General features: G+C 39.2%; 1 protein-coding gene and 2 long non-coding RNA genes across 3 annotated transcripts; 1 reads left to right on the top strand and 2 right to left on the bottom strand.

Annotated features, from left to right (window-relative positions):
* Positions 1–1,314: 1,314 nt before the first annotated feature.
* Positions 1,315–6,552, bottom strand: LOC138982689 (uncharacterized). Its single transcript, XR_011460933.1, has 4 exons — positions 6,187–6,552; positions 4,409–4,695; positions 3,912–4,114; positions 1,315–3,493 (listed from the first exon to the last, which is right to left on the bottom strand). It is a non-coding gene; the product is annotated as an uncharacterized lncRNA (long non-coding RNA).
* A 12,582-nt stretch (positions 6,553–19,134) lies between these two features.
* On the top strand, positions 19,135–21,363 carry LOC138982608 (uncharacterized). The gene is made up of 2 exons (XR_011460900.1): positions 19,135–19,214; positions 21,257–21,363. It is a non-coding gene; the product is annotated as an uncharacterized lncRNA (long non-coding RNA).
* A 302-nt stretch (positions 21,364–21,665) lies between these two features.
* Positions 21,666–25,493, bottom strand: LOC138951672 (tripartite motif-containing protein 2-like). Its single transcript, XM_070323257.1, has 4 exons — positions 25,112–25,493; positions 24,172–24,270; positions 22,477–23,590; positions 21,666–21,706 (listed from the first exon to the last, which is right to left on the bottom strand). Exons 1-4 carry the CDS (start codon positions 25,271–25,273, stop codon positions 21,666–21,668), a joined length of 1,416 nt encoding a protein of 471 aa, XP_070179358.1. The 5' UTR covers positions 25,274–25,493.
* Between the last annotated feature and the right edge of the window lie 51 nt (positions 25,494–25,544).

Here is a 25,544-nt window from a genome sequence, read left to right on the forward strand (position 1 = left end):
AGATAAACGTAAATTTGGATAGTTTTATAAAAAAAATATTTTTTTTACAATTTTCAGATTTTTAATGACCAAAGTCATAAATTAAATTTTAAGCCACCAAGCTGAAATGTCATACCGAAGTCCGGGCTTCGTCGAACATTACTTGACCAAAATTTCAACCAATTTGGTTAAAAAATGAGGGCGTGACAGTGCCGCCTCAACTTTCACGAAAAGCCGGATATGACGTCATCAAAGACATTTATCAAAAAAATGAAAAAAACGTATGGGGATATCATACCCAGGAACTCTCATGTCAAATTTCATAAAGATCGGTCCAGTAGTTTGGTCTGAATCGCTCTACACGCACGCACACACACACACACACACATACACCACGACCCTCGTCTCGATTCCCCCCTCGATGTTAAAACATTTAGTCATAACTTGACTAAATGTAAAAAGAAAAAAAAGTAATTTAAAATTGACACGATTCCTATATACATTTTAACACGTCGTTTGTCGGCCTGCGCGGTCGCATGAAATATTTATGCATAATTCGACATCATTATCAGTGATACGAAGAAAATCGATAAGAATGTTCTAGAAAGACAAACACATTTTGAGAATGGTACGGCGTGAGTGAATTCAGTAATAGTTCTTTTACCGGTGTGTGTTGGACTGTTTGCTTCATTAATAATGCAAGTTGGCTCTCTGTTTTAAAACGGTTTAGTGTGTATTTGTCAATTAAGTTGATGTTTAGCGCCAAACAGAACAGTCACTGATTATTCTTCGTGTTTACACGTTAAAAGCCTTTTGCCGGTCAATAAGTGTTCGTACCTGGTGAGTATTTTTGCTCAAGTGAAACAACTCCAGAAAGACAACATCCTTTGTTGAAGGGCACTATTGACGAAGGCAGTGTGTGTGTGTGTGTGTGTGTGTGTGTGTGTGTGTGTGTGTGTCGTGTGTGTCAGTACGGTGTGTGTGTGTTTGTGTGTACGGTGTGTGTGTGTGTCGTGTGTGTCAGTACGGTGTGTGTGTGTGTTTGTGTGTGTGTGTGTGTGTGTGATAGAGAGAGGGAGAGACAGAGTAAGAGAGAGAGAGAGATACTGACTCGAAGCCACGGTCTGTGTGCATGTGTGTTGGTACACGCACGCACACACACGAGCACATGCACGCACAGACGTACGCACACACATACGGCACTGATACAGCCTCGCGATGCCCAGTCTCGAGCAAAATATGGACTAAATGATATTTAATGAAATATCATAAGAAAGCAAACTAAAAACGGACACTGAGACAAGAAGAAAGCTGGGATGTTTCTGAGATGAAGTATCAGGTATCCGAGTTACTTGATATCTGTATAAACCTGAGTGTGCCGTTGGTTTGGAACAGGTAACAAGCAATTAAAACTGGTTTTATCTCCTCCCATAATACCCCAACGCCTATGGTCATTCTTTGAGCTGCATCAACAGTAAAGCGTATCTTTTTCTCTGTGTGTGTATGTTAGTGTGTGTGTGTGTGTTATTACTGCACAATTTCAGCATCAACGTTGACTTCATACAGTTTCACTCAGTGAATTTGTGTTTGAATGAATAATACACCAATTCTTCACCACCCCAGCCTAACTCACAGAATTGTCACAGATGATCGTTGTTTGAGGAATTTGGTTGTGCAGTCAATGAATATGTTTGTTATTGTATCAGGTACGAGGAGATTGGTTCCACTTGTCTCTCACGTTCAGTTGATTACGATTAGAGATCTTCATTTTCGACCGTAGATAGATACTTTTTCACAGATGTTTCTACACACACCCGCACGCACGAACGCTCGCAAACGCAAACACACAGGAGATTGGCATGGCTGACTGATTTTATTTTATAAGGATAACAAGGTTTAACACAGAATACCTTGTCGTACAATCTGTTTTCAGAGAGAGAGAGAGAGAGAGAGAGAGAGAGAGAGAGAGAGAGAGAGAGAGAGAGAGAGAGAGAGAGAGAGAGAGAGGGGAGAGAGAGAGAGAGAAAGTGAGAGAGGGAGAGAGAGGGGGAGAGAGAGAGAGAGGGGGAGGGATAGAGAGAATGAAAATGACAATTTGTTATTCAGTTACGAGGGTAATGCCATTAGCCCAAAGTAGTTGCTTTTTTACGACCAGCCCTCATCATAAAGAGGGATTACACTAATAATAAACGCTAAATGAACAAAATAATTACATAAAAAAGTATGTCTTTCACATATGAGTTGTTCTTGTAAATCTCAGAGAATGAACTAAACAAGGTCAACAAAATAACCACAAGCAGCTTACATGCAATTAGAAAACAACTACAAAGTAAAAGCGATTAGCTATGAAAATCGTGTTGGAACATAGCAATACAACATTTATTAAAAGAGAGAGAGAGAGAGAGAGAGAGAGAGAGAGAGAGAGAGAGAGAGAGAGAGAGAGAGAGAGAGAGAGAGATTGATGGATGGTTGGATTAGTGGCTTATTGTACATGTAATACTCAGTGAATTTATCTCAAGAATTCTCCAGATATATGAAATTAGATCATGAAGTCATAACAAAGACAAAAAGAGTCAAAAAGAATTCAAATGCATATTCATGTCAAAATTAGAAACAAGAAACCAGAAAACGTAATCAAATCTTGGAAGGCACACCCACATATCGAACCCATGCATGAGGGCACCTACGTCTTAACATAAACTCTCACTCTCTCATTTTCCCCACTCTCTTCCCGTTCGCTTTGAAAAACCATATAGATGTTTTGCTTCCTAATACAAGCAAAATGAAGTATGTTTTCTTAATGATTCTTCACATAATAAGGACTCCCTTAAATAGCAAAACTCTGCAGAACCAACACAGATCCACCAAACCAAACAGGTCTTTCTCCGAAGAGAATTAATTTTGACCTGTCACAATTTTCTCAGTATGTGTTATTCGTTCTGTCACAGAAGAGTGCCGCTCGCCTTGTGACAATAACATCAGAGAACTCGATCTGTTTTTTCCACGCTTGCAAATGGTGTACATTTTCTTTTCTTAAAAACAAACTCCACACTTTGATTCACACAGCTTCAGCACATCGGCATACACTTGAGCCCTTATTTGTGACTTATATTCAGGTCTCACTAAGGACACTTTTGGTACTTACATTCCAAACATTCAAAACAGAGCTGTACTTTCCAAAAGAAAAACACAATTTTTAAAGCCCTATTTGCCAGTGATGCACTCTCCTCCATTCCGCAATGTTCCTGCTGTTTTCACACATACACAATATTCTTACTAGACTGCATTATTTATGAAACCATTTACAAAACCATCTCCACTAAAACCACAACTAAACCCACAACTAAAAGCAAAAAAATAAAATAACAGATGATCCCACTGCTCTGTATCAGTGTGTTTTGTCAATGTTTCCACTGATAATTCAAGTTGGTTCAGGGGTCAGGGGGCAGTGATGCCTTTGGCTGCCAGCTCTTCCTTGACCCGCTTTAGATAGTCGGGGTCTGGGTAGCCATACCTGAAACAATGTCAGAGTAAGCTCTCAATTAAAGTATAGCGAGGACAAAAACATTATAAATTTGGTCTTGTACTTGACTTTTTTTTTTTTAGCAGAGCATAACACCCATGCTTATTATCTAAAAATTGCCAGAGCGTGAGAGAGAGAGAGAGAGAGAGAGATAGAGAGAGAGAGAGAGAGAGAGAGAGAGAGAGAGAGAGAGAGAGAGAGAGAGAGAGAGAGAGAGAGAGAGAGAGAGAGAGAGACACCCACACACACATTCAGTGAAATACATTCTAATCCCTTAAGTTATATGGCCCTTGATTGGAGACTTCCCCCCTTTTTTGAGACGTACCTGCTTCTCTCAGATACTTGAATGTCTTAAAACAAGGATTCAATTGTACCAGTTTCATCCTCTACATCAACAATGCACACTCACGCTGATGTCTTGTGATGAATATCATCGTTCCAGGTGATGACTCCTGTACATCCAGTCGTAACTGAGTCACCAATTGTGAACACCAGACGATAGTCAAATGCTTTACGAAGCATTTTCAGGACTTCATTTCCTTCTTTATTGTTTGGTAAGTATGCTGTCCGCTGTGAACTTCCATACATTCTGCCTGGGCATGGGTGGCATGGCTGAAATAGACAAAACAGAAAGCTCAAAGCAGGATCAATGTGTGTCTAGGAGCTCTTCCTTTTTAACTGAACAAAAAGTCCAGCCTATCAGCTTATCAGTCAAACCTGCTATAAAAACAAAAAACCCTATTAAAAACAACAACAAGAAAAACAACAACAGAATACTGTCATACACGTACTAACTGATCTTTATCACAGACAGACAGACAGACAGACCGACATACAATTCTTTGAACCTCCTTAAAACATCTTAAACTGACAAAGTTTTTATCACCCATGTCATTGCTCCGTTACCTCCTGAAACCCTGAAGGGATGTAATACTGAATGACAATTGTTCCACAACCTTCATAGCCTGGCAGTGAAATAACCCGGGAGACAGTGTGGGTCATTGTACCACCTCTTGGCTGAGTTCCTTTTGCAATACCAAATGTGCGTTGACACGATGGGCAGCGGGGTGAAATAGATAGCGTGAGCTCAACGCAAACTGTGCAAAATGTGTGTCCACAGGGTAGTTTCTTTGGATTTCTAGCTGGCTCAAGGCAAATGGGGCAGTTTTCGTCCTCGCCTTTATCAGATAACCCTGTACCAAAAAGAAAAGACGGAACATGTCGCGTAAAGCAAAATTAATCTGCCGATCTCACAAAATAAAACTGAACGCACTGGATTTTTTCACCCTGACAAAAGCTTTACATATCCCGCTGATAGCTTGAAGTGACAAGCTAGTTTAGCACAGTAGCGCTACCGCTTACTTTATTCTTTTTAACTTTCTGGTCTACAAATGTATATGTTTTGGATTCAGGAAATGATAAAGAATAAGATGAAATCATTTTTTAGATCAATTACCAACATTTTTATTTTTATTAGAATTTTGTGATTTTTAATGATCAAACTCATTAATTAGTCTTTAAATTTCCAAGCTGAAATACAATCCCATAGTCAAGGCTTTGTCAAAGATTGCTTGACGAAAATTTTAATAAATTTGAATACAAAATGACATCACCACAGTGTGGCACCAACTTTAGTAAAAAGCCGGATATGACGTTATCAAAACATTCATAAACAAGCAGAAAAATAAGTGTGGAGATATCATGTGAGAGAACTTCGATGTCAAATTTTCTAAAGATTGGTCCGGTAGTTTTTCGGGAATTGCTCACTTGCATACATACACCCACACACACACACACACACACACACACACACATAGACCACTACCCTCGTCTCGCATTCCGGTTTATGTTATTGTTAAAACATTTTGTCAAAAAAGAAAGAAGTTTTCAATCTTAAACCCTTAGTGAATATTATCATCTTCATTAACATCATCACAATGGTCGTTGTTAACATCATCATCAACATACTAAACATCATCAGCATCAGCACCACTCTGGTCATCATCATCATCATCATCATCATCATCACCACCATCATCTTATTATCTTCTTGTTATACACAACTCTACTTGGTGTCAATGTTGAGACACGCCTCTTGTTAGTGATTGGCCTATTCTGTCATGTGGGATTCTTATTTATGGAATTCGTCTATTATCGCAACTCTCATACACATGCAGCTGAAGACACGCCGCTCGCTATAGTTATTAGCCTATAATGTCACATCTGATTTTTAGCCTCAGTGTTTCCAAGAAAAACAACTCTTTCACAAATCTAAAAATTTTAACTCGCCAACCGGGCGGGTAACTTCAAAAAAGTCACTAGCCCGGCAGAAATTTTGCTGGCCCGGTAGATACCACAGTTGATCTGCAGTGTTTATATGGCTTTAAAACTCGATATCACAACCAAAATGGTCGCATTTGACCAGAATTTTCATTGGCCAGCCAGGCGAGTTGCCAGGCGGTTTCTACTAGCCCAGCAGATGTTTTACTCGCCCCTGCATGGAGACCGGGCGGACGATTTGGCCATTCCTGCAACCCATACAAACCTGAAGAAGAGTTATTTTCAAACATCATCTATTACAGTTACAGCATTTCACACAGAATAAACAGACACAGACAGGTCACAGAGCAGGAGGAAGAGGTCTCGTGCTTGAAAAAGTGGATTTAAAACACGGATACCTGTACCTTCAGAAGATGATGACAGTAATAACCACGGGCTTATATATTTCTCGTGACCTGCACACACACACACACACATCACAGGATTTAAGGCAATGAGCGGCACTAGAATGACGAAAATATAGGTATGTATGCATGTGTGTTGGTGTGTCGGTGTGTCAAGTGTGCAAGTAAAAAGGGTATTGTAGTTGTACATATATTACTTTAGATATTTTTTTGTTATCATGGGTTTTATAAATTTTCTTCTCTTCTTCTTTTATAATTATTAATTAATGACCTATATGTGCTGATGACCAATTTAATTTCCTTTGTTGGATCAATAAAATGTTATGAGTTATGAGTTATGAGTTATGAAAACATGGAAAATACATGGAGTAACTTAGTTTTCTGGGTATAGTTATTGAAGTGACTTATATATATAGAAATGAAACAAGAGGCGAAGCCTTCAAGACTCCCGTAAGAAATCGACAAACAGTAACACAAACTCAATCACGGCTCCGTCACACATACACGCACACAGTAAGCATAGACACAGTGCAAGAGTGGGAGACGCTAGATCTAGATCTGTCTGTCTGTAGCCTACTTACGGGGACACGACTGCCACTAAGATCGCCACTGCCCTTTTGACAGCGCTTCCTCGCGCAGACACTGAAAACACGCTGTGCAGATCAACCTTTAGGAAATCTCCTTTGGTATCTTCTTTATCTATTTTTTCTGGAGCCGCTACGAAACCTTGACCCCTGACCTGGTCTACATACCACACACAACACAAACCAGTCACCTGTTTTTACCCCCCAAAAACCCACCACCACCCGTTTTCTTTGGATACACACTTTATCTTCATACGTGCCGACGAAATGTTGATCATTGCTTCAATACTTTGAAGCTGTTGCTTGGATAATAACCCGGTAAAATTAGTATTTCGGTGTTCAGCCAGTCTTTTTTACAAACAGACACACACCCGCATGCATGCACGCACACACACACAGGCTCACACACACACACACACACACACACACACACAGTGACTCACACAGATCTCATACATGACTAAGTGCCAAAAGGTGCGCACGAAAAGCGGACAAAGGGGCTAAAAAATAAAAGTTGACAAACACGACTGATATTGTGATTTTTGTTAAGACAACAGATGCTGGAACCCAATTACGAAAAGAAAAGATAAATTTACCCAAATGATTTTACAAATAACGATAATTTTGTTCGTTATATCATTCAAAACGGCACTGAGTCATAGCATTAAGGTTATCTCGCACGTTTTTAAAGCTAGGGCTTTGAAACTTGGCACACAACCAAAGTATAATGACCTCCAGGTATGGTGCACATCACATTAAACAACATTGAATTTCAAGGTCACAGCGAGGTTAAATTTCCTTTGCAAACTGGAAAATTGTCGTTGTCACGTCTTACATGTTTTAATACTAGATCAGTTAGACTTTACACACTTCACATACTTTCAGCATTTTTATAAAACCTCATTAAAAGTGACCTGCTTGTTAATCTTTGTCAAAGTTCAAGGTCACAGCGGGGTCACATCTGGTCCAAATGTGGAATATTTTCAATTTATTCAGCGCGTTTATAGCACGAGCTTTGAAAATACACACAGTTCTAGTGTATAATGTTCACACACGATTAAAGTCTGGTTGAAAAAGTCAAGGTCACAGCAGGGTCGCGTTGAGGTCAAACATATACATTTTTCAATGAGGTTTTCTCATATGTTTTTGAAGCTAGGGCCTTGAAACTTGGCACACTACGCAAGTTAAATTAAACCTCATCAAATTCCAAGGTCACAGTGAGGTTAAAGATCCTTTAAGGATATTTTCTAAAAAAGGTGACCGCCTGGTTAATGTTTGTCAAATTTCAAGGTCACAGCAGTGCCATCTGGCTTAAACTTTGAAAAATTGTCAATTTCTTCAACTAGTTTTATAGTGTTTGAAGTCATTCACACATGATGAAAGTCTGGTTGATAAAATCAAACGTCAAGGTCGCAGCGGGGTCGCATTGAAGTCAGACACATACAATTGTCATTTTCACGAACGCCTTTTAAGCAACACCTTTGAAACTTCACACATTCCAAAGTTTTGATGTTGTTTGGTTATAATCAAAGTGTGGTCAATTTCCATGATTGAGAGCATTCAGAGGGGTCAAGTTGAGGTCACACAAAAGAGATTAAATTGTCGACACAACAGATGAGACTGGCTACCACTGTTTATTTTAATACACTTTTATGCAAATTTTAAATTGTGTTCAACCATATACACCAAACTCACCCAAACTCCGGAAACATCCAAGAAAAGGAAAAATGTGTCCAAGCAAGGAAAAACGCCATTTCTTCAAAGGCTGGAATAACTACAGATGCAGCCGCGTCATTACACACAATGCAATTACGTCATACATCATACATTTCTATGAGTCATGTTGAATGGAATGGTGGCATGTGCCTCTATTCTAGCTAACAACAAAGCTGAAAAAATGAATATTATCTGTTTGTTTTGTTTGCTTTACCCGTACGAGACCTTTCTGTGACCTTGACATGTGACAAGGATCTACCTTAACTTCTTTAAGTCGGAGTTGAGAGTTGTGTGATGTTTGAAGGCTCTCCCTTTAAAAACAACTGAGATAATGATGCATTTTCGTGTTTTTGATTTGCCCATGTGACCTTGAGATTCGACAAAGGTCAACAAGACTTTAACCGTGTATGGAGGCTATTAAGCCCAAAGATGTGAACTTTCAAGGTTCTTGCTTTGAAAAACTCTGAGAAAAAGGTTATGTTTTTTTTTTTTACCCACACGAGACCCTGCTGTGACCTTCACATTTCTCAAGGATCAACCTTGAATTCTCCATGTTGAACAATCATTAAGCAAAAGCGTTGTTTGAAGTTTGAAGGTTCTAGCTTCAAAAATCTCTGAAAAAATATGTTTCATCCGTTTTCTGAACCACATGTGACCCAGCCGTGACCTTGAAATCTGACAAGGGTCAACAAGACTTTTACCATGCATGGGGGCGATTAAACCCCAAATGTGTGTGAAGTTTCAAGGTTTCAACTTAAAAAACGTCTGAGAAAAATATACATTTTCCTTTTTGGACAATGTGTTGCACGCAAGACAACACGACAAACGCTCGTGTTATCATTCTTTTACTTTAAGGTCGACTTGCGTGCCCGCTCTTTCGCTAATCTCAATTAAAATTCATCTTAGAAGTTCGGTTTTATTACGCTTTTAATTAAGAAGATTAAACTAAGACAACAAATAGTTAGTTTTACCCATTAAACTCGATAAGGTAGTGACATTTTATGTTGAACGCAAGAAGGTGTCGCACGCAAGATCTGAAAAGATGTTGACGACATAATTTCAACACTTGATAGCGCAATCGTGGTTCGTGATTTCTTCACAAATTTTGAACACAGAATGTGTCACGTGGTTCCGTAAATGAAGTAGATCTTTGTACATGTAAATTTTGTTTTTAAAAGAAAATAACCGTTAATTACCGAACATTTTGTCGCACGCAAGATATGACGAAATTTTCAAATCGTTTTCAAAAATGCTGTTCAAAAGTTCTGCAGTCTTTGCTGGATTACTTGAAAGACAGCAGTTTGATACACCGTTATCGCTTGACGTGTCGACATCAATTCCAGAGTTTTTGAAAAAGAAATTTAGTAAATATCTGCGATTGAAAAATGTATGCCGTGATGACGAATCATCTTGCGTGCGACACCTTAAAATTCCGTTATCGAAAAAAAAAAATTCTCTCGAGATTTAGATTTGACGTTTGGTCTCGTCTGTAAAGCGATGTTTCAGGCATTCAATCAAACTAAATGCAATTCATTTGTGCTTCTTGTTATTTTTCTGTGGCATATTCAAAACACGAGGTATCACGATGTCCTTTTTCAGATGGCCGGTTTTGGCGTTATTTTTGACTTTAAACAAAGATAACTTCAAAACCGTTCAAGTCAGACACACGAAATTATGTCCACTATCTCTTCGCACATTCATCCACACACACACCAATTTTCAGCAGACACACGTTTTTAGAAACATTTTTATTGTAAAACAAAGTCGTCTTCTGTTCTGTGAGCACCTTTTGGCACTTAGTCACATACAAAACTCATACGCACATAGACAGACGGACACACACACACATTTACAAACAAACACACATACACACACAAACATACACACAAACTCATGCACACACACACACACACACACACACACACACACACACACACACACTCTCTCTCTCAGTCTCTCTTTCTTACACACACACACACACACACACACACACACACGCACGCACGCACGCACGCACACACACACACACACACACACACACGAGTACACATACACAAACAGTAACAATAACACATGTGCACAAAATGAACACACACACACCGCGCGAGAGAGAAAGACTACAGGGAGGCATGACGTCATGATGCATTAATTGACGTCAAACACTTTGACCGTGACGTAATCTTCTTATGCGAGCTTTATCCATAGTCTTGGATAACCACACACACACATATAGTCAGTCGGCTAAGGACCGTTTTGGTTACTTTTTGGCGTCACGTTAGCAAACACTTTTTTCTGATAGATTTTAACACCACAACACTAAATCGAAAGTTTTGGGGCAATATTCCAAACCACCGGTGAGAAAAACGTTGGTTTGTGTGTATGTTTTCCTTCTTTGGCGTTACTATTCTTGTTTTGAGGGTTGGGTTCATAAAACGAACATAAAACTTAAACCGCTTGACAGAAATTATATAACTGTAAATCATTCGAAAGGGAAGGCATTCATGTACACGTTTGTGCCACTTAAAATTACGTCATTACCTGTTTGTTTTTGTGAAATTGACAAGAAGAGCGGGGTAGTAGTTGCGCTGAGAAGGATAGCACGCTTTTCTGTACCTCTCTTCGTTTTAACTTTCTGAGCGTGTTTTTAATCCAAACATATCATATCTATATGTTTTTGGAATCAGGAACCGACAAGGAATAAGATGAAAGTGTTTTTAAATTGATTTCGAAGATTTAATTTTGATAATAATTTTTAAATTTTTAATTTTTAGAGCTTGTTTTTAATCCAAATATAACATATTTATATGTTTTTGGAATCAGAAAATAATGGACAATACGATGAACGTAAATTGGGATCGTTTTATAAAAAAAAATATTTTTTTTACAATTTTCAGATTTTTAATGACCAAAGTCATCAATTAATTTTTAAGCCACCAAACTGAAATGCAATACCGAAGTCTGGGCTTTGTCGAAAATTACTTGACCAAATTTTCAACCAATTTGGTTGAAAAATGAGAGCGTGACAGTGCCGCCTCAACTTTCACGAAAAGCCGGATATGACGTCATCAAATACATTTATCAAAAAACTGAAAAAAACATCTGGGGATATCATACCCAGGAACTCTCATGTCAAATTTCATAAAGATCGGTCCAGTAGTTTAGTCTAAATCGCTCTACACACACACACACACAGACACACACACGCACATACACCACGACCCTCGTCTCGATTCCCCGCTCTACGTTAAAACATTTAGTCAAAACTTGACTAAATGTAAAAAGGAGGAATAATTGCAATCACACACACACACACACACACACACACACACGCACGCACTCATACACACACACACACACACGCGCGCGCGCGCGCACGCACGCACACACGCACACACACACACAAAGACATACACAAACATACCGACAAAATGACAGACATACACACAGTGAGACAAACCGACACAGAAACCCCCACACATGCACGCACGCACTTATGTACGCAAACAAAGACGTAGAGATGCTTATAGAGAAACACTTACGCAACCAAAAAAACACGCACACAAACACACAGACAGACAAACTTCATTCTTGGTAGAGAAATGCATTTCTTTCTGTATAGCTTTCTCTTTAAGTGCACCTACCTCGCAGAGAGAGAGAGAGAGAGGGAGAGAGAGAGAGAGAGAGAGAGAGAGAGAGAGAGAGAGAGAGAGAGAGAGAGAGAGAGAGAGAGAGAGAGAGAGAGAGAGAGAGAGAGAGAGAGAGAGAGAGAGAGTGAGAGAGACACAGACAGACAGACAAAGACACAGAGAGAAAGAGATAGACAGACAGAGGGAGAGACAAACAGACGAACACACAGACAGACATAGACAAACACACAAACAAAGACACACAGACAGACTTCACTATTGTATGTGCAAGTAATTTTGTTAAACCACACGTTACGTTCACCACTGAACGTGAAACCATGTAAAACGTTACTATCTCAGATAACGGCACTGACGCTACCGGAAATAGAATTTATCAGTGAAATTCTACCATCAATTTAGTAATCGATGCGATGTAAATTATCCTAAAACTGTGGTATGATCACGACATCGTTTAGCATTTAGGATCAAATGGTGCCAATGTGTACACAATGCACTAATCACAGACAACAGTTATACACTTTACGTACATGTAACTCTCCAACTGACATTGTCTGCCACTTGAAACAAATGACTTTCGAAGGAAAATTAACTCCAATATATAAATATCATGTATAATTTTTAATAATTACTTGCACTTTTTGAAAATAAAGCTTTTTCTACGATAAGGTGTTTACTCCCTAAATGTATAAGTCATCCGGTAGAAAAACCGGAAGTATCGTGTACTAAGCATATGTATATGTTTAAAAAGTTAATTGTGTTAATGTAGAACATCTTGCCTATGTATATGTTTAGGTTTTGAATACTTTAGTGGAAAACTATAGCCATTATTCATTCATTTTCAACTAACACCCCTAATCTCAGGGCACATTTTGTTAGTGGGGGTAGGGTTTCAATCAGTCAAAAATTACTTTCATTCAATATTTTCTGCCATTTCAAATACATACACGTAATTGCACAATTTCTTGAATTTTAAGATGCTTTAACTGATTATACCAAGAAAATCTGCACTTTTTGTAGAATTAGTTTTTTGTCCATGATTTATGTTTAAAAATGTCAATTTTTACGACAAAAAATGCTAACGGTTGCCTCACCAGAGGACACGTACCAACGACGTGAATCGTGTCTGCCAATTAAAATGCATATATTTTGAAATAAGGGGAATCATAACATATTTCACTGTAAAGTGTCTCACTCTAATACCTTCTGGGTTCATTGTGTATTTGGTTAAGTGAATTGCAGATAAGTTTTTTTTGAAAATGAGAGCTATACATACATTTTATTAAAACTGAAACTGGTGGAGTGAAAAACAGACTTGTTTTGAAGAAGTCGTACTAAAATCATTTATGGGCTTGAACTTCACAGTTTGCGTGTTATCTTTTAAAGAAAACCCGTTTTCATCACTAACAATGACCTAATTTACACATACATATCGGTCGGTCATGGTCGCGTTTTTTTTAGAGAGGTAGTGTACAAAATGTCGTTTTGTACGTTTAAATTACATGTCCATTATTTTAGTCATATATCAATCAATAAATAAATGCGCATACTTTTATTAAACGTTACTTTCACTTTAAGATCGCTTCTAACATTTAGTATAATTTCTGACAAATGCACGCTATGTAATAAATTGATAATATTATGGACGCCATGTGGTAAAACCGGAAGTTGAATTATTTTGCGATAGCAAAATCCTTTTACAATGATAACTTTCCTTTTATATTAAGCTGATCTTTAACGTTATGGGTAAAAATCTAACAGATTGAACCAAATTATCCTTTTTCAAGCCTGTGTATGTGTAAACTCTTTTTTGCTTCGACCCGGTTCGGTTTTCGGAGTTGATTCAAAATCATCCATTATGTATCTTATGTGACTGTTGTTTTCCTCGGTAAATTAACAATTGTTGATGTAAAATAATTCTAGCTGTGAGAATAAACAATTTTTAAGATGTTTTTGATTGCGGTTTCAACCAGGCGTTCAGTTAGCTATACATATCGATTGAGAAAATGGCATTTCCTGTTTTGTCGTCCGCATGTTATACAGATGTTGTTAAAAATAAAACTGTGTATACGAATTAGGCATTTTACTTGCTGTCTGATGGCAAACATCTTTAGCTTTCGTTTAAGGTATAATTTGCTTATATCCGTATGCAGTCAAGCGGTACATGACGTTTTTTTGTAACCTACCCCCTGCGTCATGGCTGCATTTTTGCAGAATATGGTTCATGTTACAAAAACGCTTCTCATTCTTAGGTGGTTGGGTTTAGCCATTTGTCGTTTACCGAACTGTGGCTGCAAATAAAACGAACTTTCCAAAAAACATAATATCTAATGTGACCACCAAAATTAAGTAACCTTTCCACTATAGCCAGCCAGGTGACTAATACTCGGAAATGTTAAAGTTTCTACCACAGACATACATACATACATACGCACGCACAGACAGACAAAAGTTAGCATCGCAAAGGCTACACTTACGTGAGCCAAAAATTGCGAAAACTAAAGGACATAGATTGCCGTCGCTATGGAAACTGGCGTACAGTGCCATATTGGATTTCTAGGAAATGGTTTAACAGCAACATATCATACATCAGAAATGCTTGATATTTGGTACAAAGATACACAAGACTTTTATCTACAATCATATAGAACGATATTTTGACAAAAACTACAGTTGAATTTAAATCAATTTTTGAAATAAAGATTAATGTGCAGTTAGAAATTCATTAATCCTTATTACAAAAATTAATTTAAATTCAACTGTAGTCTTTAGTCAAAATATCGTTCCATATGATTGCAGATACAAGTCATGTGTATATCCTTGTGCCAACTATTATGCATGTCTGATGTATGATGTTGCTGTAAAACCGTTTCTTAGAAAACCAATATGGCAGCTGTTTCCATAGCAACGGCAGTCTGTGTCCATATAGTATTTAAATTTTGTCGGACATTTATTTGAATAAGTCTCTTCAATAACTACCCAGAAAACTAGGTTATTCCATGTATTCTCCAAGTTTAATTTTACTGCCGCTCATTGCCTTAAGGGAAGACAGGGTAGGCGGGCACTTTTTTATTTTATTTTGGAAACAGTTTGCTGCTTGTTTGATTTTTGCAAGCAGAATAACTTAATTAAGGGAAACCATTTTAAATTTTGAGTGTAAAGCAATTTTTGGGGGTTTTATTCACCAAAATGTGAGAAAAACGTTATAAAATGTGCTTTTTTTAAAATGTTGCAGTTTGTGAACCAGTGCATGTTTTGATCCAATTTTTCTTCTTTGCAGCAATATGTGTGTGTTTAATAATTCTGTGCATCGAAAAGCATTTCTAAGCAATATATTATTTTAATTTAGCATTTTCAGTTACCCGTTCAGTTCTGATAAGAAAAATACATGAGATCCTAACTGTCAGACTCATAAAAACCCAACCAATGCACTGAACTCTTATTCCATGCACAGAACTGATGCTGTACAACTCATAAACAACATATACAAAAACTGAACAAATCCATCAAGCCTTTCAAAAGTTGCAACATTTTAATTGTAGCGTTTTGTCTGAAAATTACATTCAGAGAAAACAGCATTTTAAAGATTTGAACCAGTACATAAAAAAACAAGTAGCACAGTGCACCCTGAATTCATATGTTTTTATCAGAATGACCACTTTACTATGATGGAGAAATGATTTGACGATCAAATTATCTGAACTTTTTTTTAAAAAATCATTTGAAAACTCATCTATGTTAGTGCAGATATGAATCAAAACGAAACTGTCGGACTCATAAAAACACAAGGAATCCACTGTATTCTTATTCCATGCACAGAAATGGTGCTTCACAAATCATAAACAACATATACAAAATTGGAACAAATCCATCTAGCCATTCAAAAGTTACAACATTTTAATTACCACATTTTGTCTCAAATTACATGTAGAGAAAACAGCATGTAAAAGAATCTCACTAGTACCCCGGTAAACTAGTACCACAGTAGAGCTTGAATTAATGGGGTGGGTTTTTTTAACCAGAATAACACTTTAACTATGAAGGGGAAATGATTTGATAATCAAATTATCAGATTTTTTTTTATTTAAAAAAAATCATATGAAAACATTAAAAAAGTCAATTATCTGTGTTTGTGCTGATATGAAAATATTGATCAGAACCAAACTGTCAGACTCATAAAAACCCAACGGATGCACTGATTTCTTATTCCATTGCATAGAAATGATGCTTCACAAATCATCAACAGCATTACATAATTATATATACACAAATGGAACAAAGCTATCAAGCCATTCAAAAGTTGCAACATTTTAATTACAGTATTTCTGTGCTCAATCCTAACACTGCAGCAAATTTCTGTAAAGCTGAATGTCCCTTTCCATGTACCAACATGGTCATACGCGGATTATTTTAAATGCAACTTTACCACCCGAAGCGTTGCAAACACCGGGAGAAGAGTAAACAACTGCAGACTTGAATGGACACTCATATGCACTCCAGATGCAGGGCCTGTGCAAATCCTTGGGCTGATGCATCACCTTCTTTTATAATCAGACTGCTATCAGACAAGCATTCAGTACAGGATATAGACCTTTCAGCAATAGATTGAGCTGATCAATGTTGACAAAAGCCCAACACATGTCAGCGGAGTGACGTTGCACAGTACCAGTATCCATATCTGCTTGTGATGGGTCAGAAGATGGCAAAGTATCTGTATCTTCTTATGGTTGGTCAGAAGATGGCAAAGCTGATGTTTCTGCTGTGGAAGAGGGTAGTTCCGGTTTAGCAAACTTTTCCATCAGGTCAATCTTTCTCCTCGCTGCCACCACAGGAGGACTGGTTCTCCCCTTGCTCCAACCTAATAAATACACAAACACTGATTTAATATTTGATACAACTGTCCATGGTTTTTGTTTGTAATAAGCTGCAAATTTTAAGACTCAATATAAACGTCAACAAGAGCTTGTACTTTATTTTGCAAATGACCATGTTACATGGGGTGTACCTCAACTTTTTGGCTAGGCCGGTAAATCAGAAATCCCAATCAGCCCCCAACCACTGAACCAGGCGGATTTTCTTACAACCACCTCAGCGGCTCGTACCCACACATGTCGGTTGACGAACACACACACACACACACACACAAAAGACATTCATTAATTTAACAGTGACTCATACTCATTACATGTGGATTTGCACTACTTATTAATACCCAAACACACACAACTTAATGACAAAAAGTGTATGTTTTAATATATATAATGATAAATAATTGAAAATAAAAGCAGCCACGAAAAAGCAAAAGAAATCAAAGTATTCTCACCCTGTCACACACTAAACCTCACAGAAGGTTATCCCATAACATACCAGCCCCTATCACAAAATTTACATGTCAAGTTTACAATGGGATTTGAGTAACCACACAATCACATACAATGATACACTCAGGAACTAATACTGAAACTAGCTGAATTATTTTCTTTCTTTCTTCCTTTCTTTTCATATTTTTCTTTTAAAATTAATTCATTTCATCACACTTGCTATGTATTTGCTTGTTTCTTGTCTGTTGTCTGTTTTGTGTGTGTGTGTGTGTGTGTGTGTGTGTGTGTGTGTGTGTGTGTGTGTGTGAGTGTGTGTGTGTGTGTGTGTGTGTGTATACATTTTCAGATTTCCTAAACCTAGCACTGTTTGCAGGTGATCTTTATGCTTTTGATTCATGAGTTGCATCCCCAGTCCTTTAGTTTAACTCTTTTTTTTTCTTTGGTGAAGTAAATTGGATCTATTTTTTTATTCCTTAGTTAATGGAAAAGATTTGACAACAATATTGCTGTCAATAATAGGTTGGTCAGCCATGCTGGTGTAAACCAATCCTTTAGAATTAGAGAACGCTCTCTAGTAGGGTACTTATTTTCCTACGGTCAATGACCAGAAACAGAAACTGTGTCAGTCGTACATCGCTCAGATGCTGCTTCTCAGTTTGACCACAGACAAAGAATAATGATGACATGTTACACCATAGTAAGCTCTCAAGGACTGGCCAGCGAAGAACAATAAAATAGGGGTTGTGAAGACGATATCACAGAGATGATCGATGGAGGGAGGGAGGGGAGGGGGGGGGGGGGTTTGCGGCGGCGGCATGGTCAGTAAATTGGATCAAGAAACCCGCAAAATACTTCAGACACAAACTGTTTATCATTTACCTGCAAACCCTAACACATTCTTACAACAACAACAACATAACAATGTGCAATAAATCACGTTGTCAAACAAACAAGATCGAAAAGAGAAAGAAGCAAAACCCACCTCGTCGAGTCAAGAATCTTAGAATGTCGTCTGCTTCAATTCGATCATGTTGGTTCATTTCGGAGTGTTGTTACTTCGTTCTACTGTTCGCTGCTGCTGGTTCATCTTTCTCTGATATTTCTTGCCACTATGCCGAACATTTCCAATGTTAGGGTTGTTCTCCGCAGCTCAAAACTTTGAAAAATGCTGCTGAATCGGTGAAAAAGTCATGGATTTGTTGACACCGGGGGACTGATAAGTTGTCTACTGCGCTTGCGCCAAATGCCTTTGACCTACATATATTTGCATATATTAATTCCGGGGTTTCGGTTGGAACGGATTCTCTCTCTTTGTGCCTATGTCAACGGAAATTCCCCAACGGTGATGACGTCATCTTGAAGAACGGAAATTTCCACACAGTTTGAACAGCGAAGGGTCATGTCATGTGCGCACATTTACCAGCACGGAGTATCCAAAGTAGACCATTTTTTCGATTTTTTTGATAAAACACAGACAAAAACAACAAAACATCGGTTTGAAAATGGTTTTATTTACATGAATACATGTCTAAAATGACAAAAGCAGATTATTGAATGCATTCCAGGATGTTCAAAGGTGGGGTTGGTTGAAAGTGACGGTCGGCGACGGTCGGCAACGGTCGGCGACGGTCGGCAACGGTCGGCGACGGTCGGCAACGGTCGGCGACGGTCGGCAACTACAAACTTAGGAGAGGGGGTCAAATGGGGAAAACAACACCGAGAAGAGAGAGGGAGAGAGAGAGAGGCTTAGGAGAAGGTGTCAGGTGAGGGAGAAGAAAGAGAGAGATTCAGGGGGCTTAGGAGAGGGGGTCAAATGGGGAAAACAACAGAGAGAGAGAGAGAGGGAGAGAGAGTGTTTACAAACACATACTGTGGGATTCAATGTAACACGCAAAATCTTTATTCGCTAAACAAAATCTAAGTTCTACGTTTGTTAATTCATCAATCGTACAGATCTTAACAATAAGTTACCGGTATGGGAAAAAACATTCCTGTCATTTTAGGTCAACTAATCTTAATTATCTAAGGCTAAATAGGGCTTGGCCAGATGTAAGCCTAAGTATCTAGTTTAATTTTATGGTCATTCTGTGAAATGGGGCCGAGGATGATCGCCGGTGACTCGTTGCTTCTTCGACGAAGGAGTTATGTGTACCCAACATGCTTTGGATTTTTTTTTGTCAGTGTTATAGTTATATTTATATATTATCAATACTTACGACAACTTTCTACCCAGAGCAAAGTTCCCGTAAATCAGCCAGCTGCTCATCCAAAAACAAGATGATGGAGGGGGACAATTTTATGGTTCTTCCTCACGGTTCGAGGGTGACTATTCATTTCCAAGTTTCATCCTTTTTGCGGTGGCTGTCCTCTCTGCTCTTTTTCGTTTCCTCTGGCCGGGTTTCTTTCCTTTTGTTGGTGTTCCAGTGACGTGGAAGCATGATGAGCTGCTCTGAACAGAACCAGGGGGCCTGACAGATTGTCTGAGAGTCGCAATGTGCTTTCTTTTCTGTACTTCTGTCATGGCAACCCATAAGTTTCCTTGCAGCAGTTTGTGCGTATTGTGTGGAGCCAGTTGAAACTCTCCACGGCCAATGATGGCGCGTGCTATTTCCACTTGTTGAGCTTTGGCCAATGTTATTGATCAGGTCAGGAAGCTCTCTCGGTTTCCACTCAACCATGTGCTTCAGCGTATGGTTAAGCGACTCAGCATTATTGTTGGTCCAATGCGTGTCTTGTAGTTGGCCATTCCAGTGGAGCTTCAGGACATGGTCATGGATCTGCTGCGCTATCCTGTTGAGATAGCGTGTGTCTTGTTCAGGCCACATCGTTGTCAGGTTTTTCAATCTGACATCAAATGTGACCTCGTCCGATGAGTTTGATAGCCCTTCTGCTCCAAAGAGTTGGTGAATCAGTAAGTTCCTCTGTCTGGAAGCAACGCCAACTTTGTCTTTCAAGTGTCTGGCAACATTTTTCTTCAGATGGAGTGTGCACAATGCCAGGCTGGAGTTTGGAAAAGCACACTGAATTGCTCTTGTAATTGACTTTTCGTCATCATGCAGACCCAAACACCATCGGTTTTGTCGGGAAATGCCCAATCTTTGCCGCTAGGATGGAAAAAAAAATGATAAAACGTTTCAAAAGTGGAATGGGCATGCAAAAAGATGGGGCCGGGGATGATCGGTGGCTCGTTGCTACTTCGACGAAGGAGTCCTGTGTGCTTATAATTCATGGCCGTAACCAGCAGCTCCCCAAGATTGTACGTCTTATCAATACCCACGACAACTTTCGACCCAGAGCAAAGTTCCGATCAATTAGTCGCCTTAAACAGTACAAAGGTTAACAACAACCGTACGTGGAAACCGGAAATTGTAGTTTTAATTTTTTTTATTTTTTACTTTCTTTTCTTCCAAATATGTATCGCTATAAACCCAGAAAAATAAGTCAAAAACTGCTTTGTGAAATCCAAGAGAGGTTGCCAATGACGCCGGCAACATTATGGCTACATTGAGTATGCATGGGTGTAAAATCCATTCTCTATATACTAAACCCAACCGAGAGAAAAGAGGCTGGGGAGGAGGGGGGAGGGAGGGCCACCTTCTCCACAGAAGCGGCCAGGCATTACTGATTGTCGACAGATAGATAGAGAGAGAGACTGAGAGAGAGAGAGAGACTGAGAGAGAGAGAGAGAGAGAGAGAGAGAGAGAGAGAGAGAGAGAGAGAGAGAGAGAGAGAGAGAGAGAGAGAGAGAGAGAGAGAGAGAGAGAGAGAGGTATGATACTGACTTCACATTCGATATACTACTCAGATTTTCAGTGTCGTCGCAGCAGATGCCACATGGCCACGTCTGTTTCCTTCAGTCGAGGCATTATCATGGAGTGTTACAGAATGTAGCCAAGTAAAGACCAATGCCGGGTATGTCATTAACTCGGGTATACAATAGAGTGAACTTTTATTGACTCATACTGTTTTATTATGCGCTTGTGAACAGACGCTCACTCAAAAGAAAAAAAAATTAAAGAGAGAGAAAGAGAGAGTGTTTGTTTCGGTGCAACACTTGTTTTTTGTCGTCGTAACTCGGGTATACAATAGAGTGAACTTTTTGAGTGAACTGATTTATTATTCACGTGTGAACAGACGCTCGCTCAAAATAAAAAAAATCAAAGAGGGAGAGAGGGTTTGTTTTGGTGCAACACTTGTTTTTTTGTCGCCGACCGTCACCGACCGTTGCCGACCGTCCGACCGTTGCCGACCGTCACTTTCAACCAACCGCAAAGGTGTGAAAAATGCAACAACCCCAAAAAGGTATATGAGACCAAAAATAACTCATTTTGCCTGCCCGGTCTCGCCTTAATTTTCTGAACATTTTAAACCCTTCTAATTTTAGATGACACTGATCGAGTACATGCATATAGGTGTAGAATTTGCATCCCTCAGAGAATAAATACCCACTAAGAACCTGTTTTCTCTAGCAGGACTAACTCCCTGATATAGCCACTTAACTGGGCATAATGGTCAATGAATATTAAGTTTTTGGTTGAAGCAATGGAAATCTGCAGCGGCTGCATGCATGGCTGCTACGGTAATCACTGTGGTGAGTTTAATTTTTTGCTCACTTAATTTGTATGTTAATGAATGAAAACAGCATCATAATGATTATTTTTTATTACTTCTGAGTGCCGGATTTAGCTAGGAATAAAGAAGGCGAGAGGAATCCTTTTGTCCTCGACTATCAGCACACTGATGTTGAGAAGTCAACGCAATTCCGTTCATCCTCAAATCGCTCCATCTTGTTGTTAAAAAGTCAACGCCTTTACCTAGCTAAGTTTTTTTGATTGTCTCATTAATTATTTGTATACATGTCCGTCTAGTACAAAAACCATTAGGTTGACGTTCTTGTGATTTTTTGATTTTTTATAATAATTACACGTTCCATAAACTTACCCTTCTTGACTTTTGACCGTTGGGTTGATATATTTGTGACGGTAACGTATTGTTTTGTCAATAACAAACGTTCCAACAACTTACCTTCCTTCTTTGTTGATTCAGAATTTTTGAACGTTGGCAGTCTCTTTTCCTTTGATTTCATTTCCTTCTTGACTTTTGTATTCCCCTTTATGGTTGAGGGCAGGTCCCATATTAGGTCTTGAAGATCAGAGGTGGCAGCAGGCACAGCGGCATCACTGCTTGATATCTCCTCCCTGGCTGGTTTGCCGACATAGTTTTCTAAGGATGACACCTTTGCCTGTAGCCCCTTCAGGTTGCCTTCCATCTGTTTGTAGTTTGTGAGAACCTGCTCGCACTGGTCTCCTATTCTTGACTGCCCTGTCTGTAGAGACTTGACGTCAGCCACTAATCTCTTGTTGTCTCCCTTTAGCTGCAGGAGATCTTTCTGAGCCTGACCATCCAATGCCGGTGTTCTGTGCCTCTGTGACAATTCAGCTTGAAATACTGCCAGATCTTGACGCAGTTTGCTGTTTTCCTTTTGCAGCGATGAAATTTCTTGACGCAACTTGGTACCCTCATCTTTGAGAGATGAAATTTCCTTTTGCTCAGATTGTATTTCTTGCTTCTGGCTCTCAGTTTGGGACGTCAAAGACTGCACTACTGAAGCATTTTTTGTTGATTCTGCCTGGATTGCCGACATGTTTTGCTGCAGTTTGTTGTTTTCCTTCTGCAGTGACATGATGTCGTGGCTGAGTGTAGCATTCTCATTCCTGAGAGCAGACATATCCTTTTGCATGGATTGGATCTCCTTCTTGTGGTTGTCGTTCTGTGTTGTCATTTCTGTTGACAACTTTTTCTGCGTATCATGAAGTAATGTCACATTCTGAGTCAGCAAAGTGTTGGCAGTTTGCAACACAACTAAGTTCTGAGCCAAGTCATTCAATTTTCTTTGCAACTCCTCAGAAACTGCGGTATTTTCTGCCCTCTGAGGTTGTTGATTGCTACGCTGAGCAAGTGGCACTCCAGTGCTGCAGAATTTGTCATGGCAACGCTGACATCGACTGCAATATTTCTGCTGACATTTTTGACAAAAGTATTTTGCTAACTGTGCTGAGTCACAAATGTCACAGGTAGCCCCAGTTCGCATAGGCTGTGGCTCAGTCTCATTATCCCTCTCAAACAGGTAGAAATTTGTCTGTGGTAGAAAGAATATTGGCATATATATATTACACACTGAACAAGTGAAAAAACAACTATCAAGATTCAAATACAAATCGTTAGTTTTAAATGAGCGGCCACTTAAAACTTTGTGAAAATGAATTTCAAAGCCTGAACAAGAAGTCACAAATGTCAAATATATATATATAGGCATGTCAATGGGCAGCGCAGCAAGCATTGTTCAAAATTTAATTAGAATGATTTTCTTGACATTCAATATTTCAAAGAGGGGGGGGTGGGAGAGAGAGAGAGAGAGAGAGAGAGAGAGAGAGAGAGAGAGAGAGAGAGAGAGAGAGAGAGAGGAGAGAGAGAGAGAGAGAGAGAGAGAGAGAGAGAGAGAGAGAGAGAGAGAGAGAGAGAGAGAGAGAGAGAGAGAGAGAGAGAGAGAGTTAGTTTGATTTTGTTTTTCGTAGGTACACTATCCACTTTATCTTTCACTCTAGGGAAATTAGGCGAACCAACCAAAATGAGGATCGTTGCCCTGTTAAGGGATTTCCTCACGAATATGAAGAAGAAAAAGAAGAAGACAACAATAATTATCAAGTCAAAAGGATTTACCTGAAAAGCAGCTACACCGCCTGCAGGAAGTGGAATCAAAGAACGGCAGGTAGGACAAGCAATATTCCCACCACTGGTTGCCCCATCACCTATTCCAGGCTTTGAAAAAAGAAAGCCAAATCACAGAATATTTAATTCAAGTGCAGCATTTTATTTTTCTTCTTTTTCGAGCGTTGTTTGCTATGCAACATACAAAATTCAGATGAGCACAGCCAAATAATATTAAACAAAACACACCGACTATACACTATAGGAGATCAGATCACTCGAAACACTGTCTTATAAACTAGCCGTCATGGCCGGTTTTGTATAAATACAATACTGACAACAAGGTCAAACCCGAGGGCCCGGGTAGCTCAGGTGGTAGAGCACTGGACTTGTGATCGAAAGGTCGCTGGTTCGAATCCGGGCCGGGACGGACACGGGTCAACTTTATGTGCAGACCCAGAGACGGTATCCATCTCCCACCCCCGTGTCACCACAATGGCACGTTAAAGATCTTGGTCATTCTACCATAAGTGCAGATGGCTGATACCACCTAAACACGCATACCACAAAAGCCGTGAGGGTGTAAAAACTCAATCGTACAAACCAATTCTTGTCCAATATAGGCAATTAAGACCTGACAGCCTCTTAAAATTTACTTTTTACTAGGTCAAACCCAAATCTTCAATCCGGCCTGACCCCTGTAACCTTTCCATGCAGACATATCTTCAGTGTTATTCCTAGGCACAGAGGACAATAGGTCAGTTGGACCTATACTGGAAATATTAATAGGTAAAAAATGTCCAGGCTAAAAAAATCCGTATACATGTCAAAACTATCTGCTAATCAACCTGCCAGGGGTCAGACCAATGAGTCAGATGAACAAAAAAACAACAACAAAAAAAGTGTTAACAAATGGCTGAATTATGACCACAACCTGAGAACAAAACTGTACCTTTCTGTTATTGGGGGCAGCAAGAGCCAGCTCTGTCAGGCAAGGCAAGCAAAATGTGTGAAAACAAGGGAGAAGTTTCGGAAATCGTCCCCTGTATGGTTCGAGGCAAACACTGCATGTCACTCTTGTATCCACTTCCCTGTCGTACCCACCACTCGCCATGTTGTCTCAGAAGGGAACGATGAAATGATTTCAGCAGGAGACCACAAATCTCGTCTCGTGCAAGTTCTACTTTCGGTTTTGTTTTCGTTCTGCTGCAACTCAGATACTGAATGTCTAGTTTTGAGATGATGAAAGTTGAAATGAATATAACCTGAGGCCGGTTCTGAGTCCTTTTCCCAGACTTAGAGCTTTTTTTGGTATTACAGAGGGTTCATTTGTCCCGTATGTGTGACACTATGAGATTGATCAGTCTTTAAACAAATCTTAGAAC

The sequence above is a fragment of the Littorina saxatilis genome, linkage group LG1 (genome assembly GCF_037325665.1).
Source record: "Littorina saxatilis isolate snail1 linkage group LG1, US_GU_Lsax_2.0, whole genome shotgun sequence".
Taxonomy (NCBI): Eukaryota; Metazoa; Mollusca; class Gastropoda; order Littorinimorpha; family Littorinidae; genus Littorina; species Littorina saxatilis.

Bases quoted from the DNA above. Each gene is read 5' to 3' on its own strand.
- LOC138951672 (XM_070323257.1), bottom strand. From the start codon at position 25,273: ATGGCGAGTGGTGGGTACGACAGGGAAGTGGATACAAGAGTGACATGC. The intron at 23,591-24,171 runs GTAAATCCTTTT...TTTCTACCACAG, and splicing joins GCGGTGTAGCTGCTTTTCAG to ACAAATTTCTACCTGTTTGA. The intron at 21,707-22,476 runs GTAAGTTGTTGG...GTTGGTTGAAAG, and splicing joins TGAATCAACAAAGAAGGAAG to TGACGGTCGGCAACGGTCGG.